Consider the following 13,039-nt stretch of genomic DNA (forward strand, 5'->3'; position numbering starts at 1 on the left):
TTTGAAATTTGTTTTGCTAGCCGCGTCGTAGGTCTTGATCCCATTATCCCAGGCTTCTTGCAACTCATCCTTAAGCGGCTGCATGTACACATTCATATTCTTCCCCGGATAGTTGGGCCCTGGAATTATCAACGTCAGGAATATGTTCTTTCTTTTCATAATCTCTCCGGGTGGCAAATTTAGTGGAATGACAAATACAGGCCAACAACTATATTGTGCTGCCGTCATACCATACACATTGAACCCATCCGTGCTGATGGCAACTCTAGGTTGCCTTGGATCTTCTGATTTATCCTTATGTAATGCATCGAAGTGCCTCCACGCAAAACCATCTGAAGTGTGTACCAGCATCTTGTTCCCATCCGCATCTAGTTCGGTTCTTTTCCCCAATTTGTGCCATGTCATCTGTCTGGCCGTCTCTTCGACCATGAAAAGACGTTGAAGTCTTGGTACGATTGGCAGATATCGAAGAACACTAATGGGGATTTTGGTCTGATTCTTCTCACCCATGTCGTTGTCTACCACAATATACCTGGAAGAATTGCAAATGGGGCAATAGTTCAAGGCCGCATACTCAAGCCTAAATAAGGCACATCCATTCTCACAAGCATGTATCTTCTCATAGGGCATCTTAATTACACGGAGGATTTTCTCTGACTGGTACAGGTTTGCATGCAGTACATGGCCTTTGGGTAGAAAGCATCCAAATATCGTCATCATCGCGTCGTAGCATTCTCTGCCTAGGTTGAATTGAGCCTTCGGAGCCATTACTTGTGCGATGGCATCCAGCTGACAAAGCTCAGTCTGCTCGTGGAGAGGACGTTTTGAAGACTCCAGCATTTCATAGAAGGCCTTTGCAGATTCCTCCATCTCATCGTCCGAATCACGAGCATCATCAAAGTCTTGCACCATGTCTTCAATCCCGGTACCATGCTCGTCGGTGCGACGACGAATCACCTCAGCTCTGGCACGTTGGTCAGACTCACCATGAAAAGTCCACACCGTATAATTAGGCGTAAAACCCCACTTCTGTAGGTGTTTACCCATTTCAAACTATGTCTGCTTTTTCCAGTTGTCGCAGTTGGGACAAGGGCACCATGTTTTATGCTGGCCATTTGCAAATGCGGCTCTCACAAACCCCCTGGTTTTTGTTAACCATCATGGGTCATGTCTTTCTGACTAGGGTGACCAGTGTACATCCAAGCACGATCACTCATGTTGCCTAGCTACCTATGGGGGCACAAGAAATAAATATATAATTCATCATCTATATTCATACGCTAATCAAGTTTGTCAGTTTTATTACGTCCATGCAACCTACACGCTAATAGGTAAAGATAGGTCCTAATCCCACCCGAGTATGTGTAGACTGGGTTCGTTTTCCCATACTCTGCTCCAGATGCGACGCAGAATTTCGGCAGCACCTCCCCGCTGTTCTCCTGATACACGTCTCGGAAATAAGCAGAGAGGATGTGTACCCGGAGAACAACAGGGGAGGCACTAACGAAATTCCGCATCGGATCCTGAGCACAACATACGGGAAAACAAACCCAATCTACACATACTCGGGCTGTCCATGGATAATGTTGGACAATTCGAAAGGATGGCGGTTATAAATATGCAAAGAAATGCATATTTATAGATGTCGCCCTTTCGAACGGGAGACGCATATTGGTCACGCATACTCATGATTGAAGAAACCTATAGCTAGCAAGTTTCATCGGCACGAAGACCGAGACAGAGCAAATTAAGGGGGTAGGAGGAGAAGTCATTTGTGCTCACCAACAAACGCAAGGGCGGAGCTCGTCCAACGCACGTGGAGGTCGTTGAACAACTGCACATTGAAATTCACCCGATCAACACAAATACGATGTTTTTATAATTAACATAATCGGAAAATATGTGACCTAACTCATAATTTACAAAATTATGACTCCATGGGCCTCTAGAAGGCCGAAAAGCACCTTCTCGTTCAACAGAAGGCAGAAGAGGTGTCGGGGGTCGGGGCTTAGTGGCGTCGGGAGTCAGTGCCATCGAGGGTCAGTGATGCCGGGTGTCGGTGGTCGGGAGTCGGGTTAAATGCGTCGATGGTCGGGGGTCAATGTCATCGGGGGTCGAGGGTCACTAGCGTCGGGGATTGGGGTCTTTCTGATCAACAAGAGGCCAAAGAGGTGTCGGGGGCCCGGGGTTGGGGGTTAGTGGCGTCGGGGGTCGGGGGTCGAGGGTCAGTGGCGTCGGGGGTCGGGAGTCGGGGGTTGGAGGTCGGGGGTTAGTGGTGTCGGGCGTCGGGAGTTGGGGGTCGGGGGTCAGGGCGTCGGGGGTCGGGGGTTGGGAGTCGGGTGTCAGTGGCATCGGGGGTCGGGGGTCGAGGGTCGGGGGTTGGTGGCGTCGGGCGTCGAGGGTTGGTGGTGTCGGGCGTCGGGGGTCGAGAGTCGGGTGTCCGGGGTCAGTGGTGTCGGGTGTCGAGGGTCGGGAGTCGGGTGTGAGTGGCGTCGGAGGTAGGGGGTCGAGGCTCGGGGGTTGGTGGCGTCGGGCGTCGGTGGTCGGGGGCCGCGGGTCGGGGGTGAGGGTCCTCTTCTTTCTTCTTCTCCTCTCTCCTCTTCTTCTTCTTCTTCTTCTTCTTCTTCTTGATCATCTTATTATTATTATTATTCTTCTTTTTTCTCCTCCTCCTCCTCTTCTTCTTCTTTCTTTCTTTTATTTTTCTCCTCCTCTCCTCTTTCTTCTTCTTCTTCTTCTTCTTCTTTCTTTTATCTTTCTCCTCCTCTCCTCTTTCTTCTTCTTCTTCTTCTTCTTCTTTCTTCTTCTAGTTTATTATTCTCTTATTTTCTAGATAAAGCATGTAGAGTAGGAGCATAACATACAATTCAGCGCAAACATACATGTTTCTATCACAATAGAACCTTAAAAGGCTAAGATCTAAGAGGTGCAAATAAAACTACATCAATGCTTCATGCATGAGGTTTATGTCAACACCTCCTATCTTCATACCAAAAGCTTAACATGCAACTTCTGTCAAAAATGCACATTTACTTCAAATGCAAATCTATCATTTCTTTTTTTGGGGCCCATACCCTTCTTCATCTATCATTTCTTTTTTCTATCCATTTTTTTCTTTTCTATCTACTTTTTCTACTTAATAAACTAACTATCTAATTTAACATAAACACAGAAGAAGAAAAAACTAACTATCCAATTTAACAGAAAAACACAAAATAAACTAACTATCTAAATTAACTATCTAATTTAAAAGAAAAACAAGAAATAAAGCGAAAAAGAAAAAAAACCTTACCTGCGTAGGGGCAGTGGGCGGCCGGGGCGGAGGGCAGTGGGAGGAGGGGAGGGCGAGCTCCGGCCCTGGGCGGCGGGGAGGAGGTGCGGGGGGAGGAGGGGAGGGCGACCTCCGGCCGCACGACGGTGGTGGGCCGGAGCGGCTCCGGTGGTGGCGGCGGCGGCACTCAGGTGGGGCAGGGCACGGGAAGGAGGGGCGCGTGGAGGACGGGCGCGGGGGAGGAGTTGCGCGGGGAGGAGGGGAGGGCGAGCTCCGATGGTGGTGGCGGCCGCGCTGGAGTGGGCAGTGGGCGGGGAGGAGTTGCGCTGGGGTGCGTGGGCAGTGCGCGAGTTGGCCGTTAGGGGAGCGGGGGGTGGGGGCTGGGCACCGTTAGGGGGAGCTCCTTTGCTGTCTGCAAAGGCTGGGAGGCAGACGGCAAAGGGGTGGGTGGGGTGGGGCGCGAGTTGGCCGTTAGGGTGGCGCCTCTTTGCCGTCTGCGTGCTCTTTGCCGTCCGCCTTTAGGGCCTTTGCCATGCGTCAGCAGACGGCAAACAGGTGGCAGACGGCAAATAAAACCTTTGCCATCGGCAACCTCTTTGCCGTCCGCTTTGTACCAACTAACGGCAAAGAGCATCTTTGCCATGCGTCAGCAGACGGCAAAGGCACGGCAGACGGCAAATTTATCAATTCCAGTAGTGATACATAACTCAATAATACCGAAACATCACTGAATGTAAAGTGTGCAGACCCTACGGGTTCTAAAACTATGTAGACATGACCGAGACACCTCTACGACCAATAACTAATAGCAGGACCTAGATGCCCATATTGGTTCCTACATATTCTATGAAGATCTTTATCGGTCGAACCTCTATGTGAAGGATTCAGTTAATCTCGTACGTGGTTCCCTTTGTCCATCGGTATGTTACTTGCCCGAGATTCGATTGTCGGTATCTGCATACCTAGTTCAATCTCGTTACCCACAAGTCTCTTTACTCGTTCTGTAATACAAGATCACGTGGCTAACTCTTTAGTCACATTGCTTGCAAGCTTGTTGTGATGTTGTATTGCCGAGTGGGCCGTGATATACCTCGTCGTCACACGGAGTGACAAATCTCATTCTTGATCCATGCCAATAGACACCCTCGGAGACACATGTAGAGCACCTTTATAGTCACCAGTTACGTTGCAACGTTTGATACACATAAGATACTTCTCCGATGTCAGTGAGTTACACGACCTCATGGTCATCGAAGAGATACTTGACATGCAGAAAATGATAGCAATAAACTGACATGACCATATGATACGTTCATAGTTTGGGTCTTGTCCATCACATCATTCTTCTAATGATGTGATCCCGTTATCAAATGACAACTCAAGTCTATGGCCACGAAACCTTGACCATCTTTTGATTAACGAGCTAGTCCATCAGAGACTCACTAGGAACATTGTGTTTGTCTATGTATCCACACATGTACTTGATTTTCCAATCAATACAATTATAGTATGGATAATAAACGATTATCATGAATGAGGAAATATAATAATAACCAATTTATTATTGCCTCTAGGGCATATCTCCAATAAAAATATCATGTTTTGACCTTTTTACAAAAGTTGATCGATATCTGACCCTGCTTTGTAATAATTTTGTGATCTCCTACCGTCGGTATCCATGGTGGTAGGGTATAACAACTATTGTCCCTAGTGATAGGGTATAACTAGGCCCGGGCATAAAAACCGATGAACTGAACACCGAACCGAAACCGAAAAAACCAAATTTTCGGTTTTTCTCACTCACACAACCAAATTCGGTTTTTTGTTCTACTAACCGAATAGAGTTTAGTCGGTTCGGTATTATACCTGATCACCGAACAAATAACCGAAATAACATGGGGAGTCAGTCACGCGTCTAGTCAATTGTATGCAGCCGCGTGCATGTCCGGCCATGACTAAGAGCATGGTTAATAGTATAGTCAACTGCTGGCTATAAGCAGTCTTATAGCCCATCTTATAGCTAGTTTGTACAATAATTAGCTATAAAAGAGTACTACTTTTATCATATATGGCCCACCTTTCATTCTCACAAGGCACCTAGGAGCACGTTCTAGAGCTGGCTCTTCACGAAGAGCCTGCTTCCCTTCTCTCTCCTCTTCTCTCTCATCCAACTCAGCAAAAATATAGTATTTTAATCCTCACAGCCTCCTGACTATACCTTATTGTACTTGCTCTAACGGCCTATGGCCTGCGTGGAATGCGCAGCCAGCCAACCACGTTATAATAGTACAAGTAGCTTTTTTAGGGAGCCACGTTCTGTAGCTACAGGCATGGGCCGAGCATATTATTTCAAAGTCCATACCAACCTGACGTGCTTTTGTGGGCTAGTTAAATGTGCAATTGTCCATGCAAAAGGGATGGTGGTTTAGTCCCACCTCGACTAGCCATGCAGATGAGGACAAAGCGCTTAGCGATATAAGCAGTTGTTGAGACCAGAAGCACTCATACCGAGGCTAAACAAATTGTCTGTTCAGTATAAACTGAAACCGAACCGTACTGGTTGGTTAACCGAAATTTCGGTTAGCTTATTCTTAAAACTAATTTCGGTTTTCATCTTTGCTAACTGAATTAAAAAAAAGACCAAATAGCAGAAACCGAAATTTCGGTTTCTACCGAACGCCCAGGACTAGGTATAACAGTCTACAACCGATGTCCCTGACGGTAAAAAACTTATCCACATCAGCGCAATGAATCCTTACCCCCAAACAGATTGGCGGTATTACTATACAACCCTATCGCAGAGGTTCTCACGATAGATGCAAACACATACTGTATTCGATACTTAAATTTTTTTTACGATAGAGCATGCATTCCTACCGTCAGGATCCTCGACGTTAGGCTGTTATACCCTACCGTCATCGAGCCTTGTTGGAAAAGAATAGATTCTTTTAAAAAAAACTAGGGGGTCAACTTTCGTAAAAGAGTCAAAATACTAAGGGGGTGTTTGTTTACATGGGACTTTTGGGTGTATGGACTAAAAAAATCCCTTTTAGTCTCATCTAAACCAAACGAGAGGGACTTTTAGGGAGGGACTAAAAATGGGCATTTGAGACTAAAGAAAGAAGTCCCGAGTCTTTTTTAGGACTTTTTTGTACTTTTTGCAATAGTGTTATGCTTTTAACATGTCATTGAATAACATCTAGTCTATTAGTAGGGGTAACATGGTCTTTAACATGTCATTTAGTAACTTTTATTTTATGTTTAGTTTCTAAAACCAAATAAGTAAGGACTAGAGACTTTTTAATTAAGACTAAAAAAATCTTAGGACTTTTTAAACAAACATGCCTAAACTTGCCGGCCGGTGAATGATGATAGCACTTGCAGAAAAATAAACTATTGCACTGACAACACGGTCCACCCTGACCCCGCATCAGTCATTTCTATCTCTTTCTCCTCTGCTAAGTGGGTCCGGCGCTCTGTTTCACCGGCAGCGAGCCAGCAAGTCCCATCCATTGACCGGCGCCTTGTGTTGACCAGTCAGACCCCTCTATTCGTTTTTACTCCGTCGTCGTCTTCCCCCCATTCTCTCTTATCCCCCCCGCCGTTCTCCTCCCATTTTGTCGCCGCCTACCTGCCTCCCGCTTCCCCCGTCCCCGACTCCGACCACCTCCCGAAGGGGAGGGAGAAGTACGAGCTCCCGAAGCCCATGGCGCCCCTACTCGTTCGCATCGTCTGATCGACGCCTCCCCCGCTCCCTCTGCTCTCCTTCTACTCGGCACAAACGCGCACGCGGGGGGTGGGTAGGTGGGCCGCACCGCGGGGCTGGCACGGGCGGAGCCGGAGGCAGATCTGCGGGGTGGGAAAGGGAGGCGAGCGCGGGCCGGGATGAGGGGGGAGGCCAACGGAGGGGACCGGCGGCTGCGGGACGAGGATGGGGAGGAGGAGGAACCGCCGCAGCGGCAGGAGGAGGAGGAGAGGGCGGCGAAGCCGTCTTCTGGGCAGCAGCAGCAGCCCGCTGCCGCGGGGGCGGCGACGACCACGACGACGAGGAGCGTGGGGTACGTGGGGAAGCACCGCCTCTCCGCCGCCATCCAGCGCCTCGACCAGGAGCTCCAGTCACTCCAGGTACTTCCGGCTCCACCTCTCCGCACCCCCTCCTCCCCTCCCCCGTCCACCCGCCTTCTTAGCTCTAGGTTTATCAACATGCACGGACTGAATCGAGAGCCTGGTTCTGTACGATGACATTTCGTAGTATAACAACTCGGCAGTGCAAAAGAAAACGCGATCTAGATCTTGTAGAAGCCGTTTCTACAGGTAGGATCGACAAGCCTGGTTTGTTGCCATAGGTAGGGTTGTTCGAGTACATGACACCAAATAAGGAAAACGCATGCCCCTTGATTTCACGCATTTTTTCCCAATGTTGCTGATTGAAGAGTGAGAGCCAGAGTCACCCGATCTCTTTCTAATTGGAGGCGCCTTCTAATTGGTGATAGAGTAAAGTGAAGGTCCATGCCACTGTTAGGCAACACGCCTACACCTGTAATAGTAGCACTACCTTGTTTCCAGGGCATCTACAATGCCTTTTTTGTATACCTACTGCCCGTGAATCTGGATGTCCGCCACTCACCAATGCCGCCCATCCTAAGCCACACATGACATAGCTTGTGCACGGCATTAACAGAAGTAGCAGAGATGTGATGTCCTTGGTGAATGTTTGTTACCTATGTGTAGCACCGTGCATGTCCTATGTACCCCGATTCGTCAGGAGCTAACAGTTTGTGCTCTGTGCACGGAATAGGAATATTCGTAATTAAATAGAGTACTCCATAAATGTTTTTGTCCTTAGTAACTGAGTAGTGTGTAGTACCAAAGGAGCTTTTTATAGATATTACATATTTTGCCTCTGTTTCAGTATTATTTTCCCTAAACGACCTTCATTTGGACTTAATCACCCTACTGGCCCCTCCAAACAATTACCTGCACTTCTGCCCCCAGAGATATGGCGCCGTTTATATTGGCATTTTTTATGGGGGAGCGGGGCCGCTTCAATTGGTGTTTGTAGGTCGTGCCATTTTTGATGGCATATAAGGTTGGATACCGTTATCTAGGTGCCAAGGATCAGTTGGGGCCAGCGCTGCGGTATCTTATACTGACATATATACTCAATGTGTGATAGAAGCTGGTGCTAGCCTAGATAGTTGGCTGCTCCACAAACTGTACACTGGTCATGGGTTAGAATTCTCACTGGCCATGTGTCACTTTGGAGCAATCAACATGTATATATGTCTCGTTAATTTCCATTAACACATAAGAAGGCTATACTTGAGCTCAAGTAGCAAGCAAGTTTCCCCTTCGTGTAGGATTTTTTTTCTGAGTCACAGGGTACAAGGCCCTTGTTCCATTGCATTTTGCATGAAATAGCATACAGTGTACATCACCTTACCACAGAATTAACCATTGCTAACGCAGCACCTGAATTAATTCTATCCAAAACATTCAACAGCCACAGGCATTAACATGTCCTTTGTACCCTGATCTGTCAGGAGTTGACAGTTTGTGCTATGCGCACATAATAGGATTCTGCATAATTATCTAAAGTAATTCATAAATGTCTTTGTCCTTAGTAACTGAGTAGGCTGTAGTACCAAAGGAGCCTTTTATAGATATTACATCATTTACCTCCATTCCGGTATTATTTTTCCTAAATGGCCTTCGTTTAGGCTTTAACTACCCTACTGGCCCCTCCAAACACTTATTTGCACTTCTGCCCCCAGAGAAATGATGCCATTTATATTGGCAATTTTAGGGGGAGTGGCGCCACTTCGATTAGTGTTTCTAGGTTGCACCATCTTTCATGGCGTATAAGGTCAGACACCGTTATCTAGGTGCCGTTGGATCGGTGGGGCCGACGCTGTGGTATTGTATATTAATAGAGATAGTCAATGTGTGGTAGAAGCTGGTGCTAGCCTAGATGATTGGCTGCTCCGCAAACTGTACGTCGTGGGTTCAAATTCTCACCTCTGCGATGCTTCAGCTCAAGTAGGAAGCTGTTTTTTCTATTGTAGTTTTTTCTGAGCCACAGGGCCCAAGGCCCTCGTTTCATTGCATTGTGCATGAAACATCATATATTGTACAGCACCTTGCTACAAAATTAAACACTGCTGATGTAGAACCTGAAATAAATTCTATCCAAAACATTCAACAGCCACACATGTATAAACATGACCGCCCTGTAGGATTTATTACGCTCTATTTTATTCGCCCGGTCATCATGCCATAAATGGGCATACATACAAGGCACAGACACGCAAACTGGAGTCGTCCAGTGATGGGCTTGGTTACTTAGACACCAAAAGGGACCCAACAAAATCAACTGGAGAAAGAGGTACATTACATACAGATCTTCATGATGAAATAACGAGAAATACATTGGTAGTGTTGATTAATGATGCAGATGTTTCTCCCTGATCCCTGCCATCTTCACGGCTAAAGCAGAGTATCATCACACTTGGAGGACAAATTTGGCCACAAGCACGTCCCCCACTCAACAGTGTGTCGATGAGTCACAACTGCAGGGTCGACTATTCAAGAGTCGCTACCCCAGAACGACTCGTCGACTCAAAAACCCTGCTTAAAACACAAAGAAAATCGGAAAATAAGAAGCCTAGCCAGGAAGAAAATAAGAAAATCGGAACAGGGAATATAAAGATGCTAAAAGCCTAAAACAGCCAATCATCCACCTGTTTCGGACCTAGGACCGGTGGATAGCTAAAAGCCTAAAACAGCCAATCATCCACGCTAGCGGTGTCCTGTCTCGTGTGTCACGGTGGTGTACATATCTTGATATAGCGTATTGTAGCACCAGTTTTCTGACTCTGTTAATGCCTGCATGATGGCATCAAAGTGTAAAATAAGTGTTTGGAGGGGCCAGCAGGGTAATAAAGTCTAACGAACGTCATTTAGAAAAAATGATTCTCCTTTTCACACTTTGACCTGTCAAAGCATGCATATTTCTGCTGGACGGAGAGTTATCTGGAAGTTGTCTGTGTGATACTTTAAGGAAGTTGCTACTGAAACGTATAAATGTTGAAGTGTTTGCTATGATTGTCCACGTTGTCCCTGCCTTTTAGTTTCTATCTCTGGCACAAGAATCTTTTTTTTTTCCATTACCTCGTATCTACTCTCCTTTTACCATGAATAGATAACATAATTTTTTCCAGAAAGAATTCTAACCTCTAAATTCTTTTCCTCTCTTTAGTGGAACCTTGTATCTACTCTCCTTTATCATTCCTCTCTTCCATATTGGATTCTTCAAGGAGTTATGGCAGGCTGTGATCTTTACCCCATCATACCAACGATTTTTGCCCAGATTTTAGTGAGGTCCTGGAATTGGTCATCATAATGAATTTGTACCAATGTCCACCAGATTATGATCAGACTAATCTGGTCTGTTTTTCACAATCATGTTTCTTCACAGTATACCAATCAAAAACAAAAGAGGTTCGAAGATTCGGAAGTCACTCTTTCTGTTTACAGCCATGTTTATTTAGATGTTAGGCTAAAAGTAGTAACAAGTATGTTTACACTAGAGAGAGAAGACATATCCGCAGAGGAGTAGACATGTGCCGCTCCGGTAGCAAGAGGACAACCAACATGGCTTGTTTGGCGTTGTCTGCATGCCAAGAGTGCTCCAATGTCCAAACACCGCCGACCAACAGCAAGCCCCAACGGACACGCCACCGCAGACCCTATCACCACGCCGCCACCGCCAACTCCGAACTAGACACCTTACCACAAACAATGTGCTCCCATCAAGAGGTAAAATCTCCATAGTGATGCTTCCAACAAAGAAACAACGTGAAGGACACCGTCATCTCCGATCCAACAAGGCAGATCTTGGTTTTCACCCGGAGACCGAACTCGAAGACGAGAGAGGTGCAAGATCTCCTCGGTGAGGCCTTCAACAAGGAAACAACACCCACGGGCGTTGTTATCACCGGCCAAGAGCAAGACTTACGTCTGGAGAAATTGCATACCTACGTCGGGGATAGCACCCCGGACGCACCCACCAGCTGATCTGGAGCTGCCCCTCCTCACATCCAGACCGGAGCACGACGAAGCATCGACATCTGCACCACACGCCGCGGTCCGCACCACCACTCGCACCAGCCACGGGCCAGGAAGGGCCCAGATCTGGCCGGCCTCGCCCGCCGCCGCCGCCGCACACCTACCGGAGGCACGACGGAGGAGCGTCACCTCCAACCTCCACCACTACGCGTCGCAACCTGCCCATCCTCCTCTGGTCCGGACGGGCTTGGATTTGGCCGGACCGCAGCAGCCACCACCGCAACCTTGCCTCGGCGCTTCATCATCTCGAGCAAGGTTGTCGCACCAAGCCTTGATGGGCTCTCCACGTGTCGATGGCCAGCATCCCCGCCACCACACGGTCTTGGCTGAATCCAGCCCGAAATCCGGCTGCCACCTGACGAACGAGGCCAAGCCTCTGGAAGCCGTCGCACCGACAGAAGAACGCCTTGCTGCCGCCGTCCCCGAAGCCAGCTGGACTTTGCCGGGGAGCCCCATAGGGGGCAGCAAGGGGAGGGATGGGAGGCAGTGGTGGATTTAGGGTTTCCCCCGAGCCGCTAGAGGAGGTCGACACGGGGGTGGGAGTCAGACACGCCCGATCTCCAATACTAATTAGATGAACAAGGGTGTAACCATAATAACTGATCTAGCATCCTTTAGGGAAGAAGCTCAATTATAATTTTGATCATTAGCATTGCTACCCCACAGGTTGAAATAATGATCTCTGATGTATATTGCGTTTTGTGTACATGACGCAGGATGAATTGAATGAGCTTGAAACCATGGAACCTGCATCTGCGGCATGCCGAGAGTAAGTAATATCGAGTATTATCACATATGTTCGTGTTCCCCCTCGCCCTTATATTCCAGTTTGTGATTGTTTTTTCTCTTTGAGTAAGCCAGGGTGATCACTAGTACTGAAGGAAAGCCTGACCCGCTTCTTCCAATGTAAGTGCCACCACATCTTATTCTTGCTAGTACCTCACCCTACGAAATCTGACCGTATGAGCACACCCGCAGAGTGTAACACCGCCATGTTTTTGCAGCACAAGTAGCCCGGAGAACTCTTCATGGGACAGGTGGTTCCAGCGCGTGCGAAGCTCTCGCAGCAACAAATGGTGGCAATCCAAAGGCTCCGATTTCGCCTAGCTTTCACGGAAGCTGAGACAAGCTGTGTGCAGATTCAATCGCCCCTGATCCGTATGGTCCGTCGTTGGCCTGGCAACGGAATACAACCCAGTTTTCCTGAGAATTGTTATGTATGTAATCCCTAACAAAAACATGAATGTATCCTCATTAGTCCTGACGATTGCTGTTCAGAAAATAGTCCTGTAATTCATCTTCCTCAGGTGCTGACCAGCTATGTTTGATTCTTGTGGTCTTGGAGCAAAATGGTCCTGTACTTTGGGCAAGTTTGTTGACCTTGGAGCAAAATTTCTCATGTGCATCTTATTTTGTCGAAATTTGCTGAAGCACCGCATTTCGTGCGATTTCGTTACTTCTCTTTTTATATATATATATATATACTTTTCATGCATATAATATCTCAAAACATGGTTGTGTAAAATATTGGGTCCACCATCTCACACTGTTGCATGGGGACTGCATGTAAGACTACACCTGAGGCATCTCTCGCTGACATGTGGGACCAGCTTGCAGGGGTCAACTTGGATCATGTACCCG

At 47.5% G+C, this 13,039-nt stretch overlaps 1 protein-coding gene across 1 annotated transcript; it reads left to right on the forward strand.

Moving 5' to 3' along the window:
* Positions 1-6,836: 6,836 nt before the first annotated feature.
* LOC123404235 (guanine nucleotide-binding protein subunit gamma 2-like) lies at positions 6,837-12,819 on the forward strand. The gene is made up of 4 exons (XM_045098149.1): positions 6,837-7,396; positions 12,115-12,167; positions 12,260-12,304; positions 12,403-12,819. The coding sequence occupies exons 1-4, from the start codon at positions 7,157-7,159 to the stop codon at positions 12,503-12,505; spliced, it is 441 nt and encodes a 146-aa protein (XP_044954084.1). The 5' UTR covers positions 6,837-7,156; the 3' UTR covers positions 12,506-12,819.
* The last annotated feature ends 220 nt before the right edge of the window (positions 12,820-13,039 follow it).

Source organism: Hordeum vulgare, chromosome 6H (genome assembly GCF_904849725.1).
Source record: "Hordeum vulgare subsp. vulgare chromosome 6H, MorexV3_pseudomolecules_assembly, whole genome shotgun sequence".
NCBI classification, from domain to species: domain Eukaryota; kingdom Viridiplantae; phylum Streptophyta; class Magnoliopsida; order Poales; family Poaceae; genus Hordeum; species Hordeum vulgare.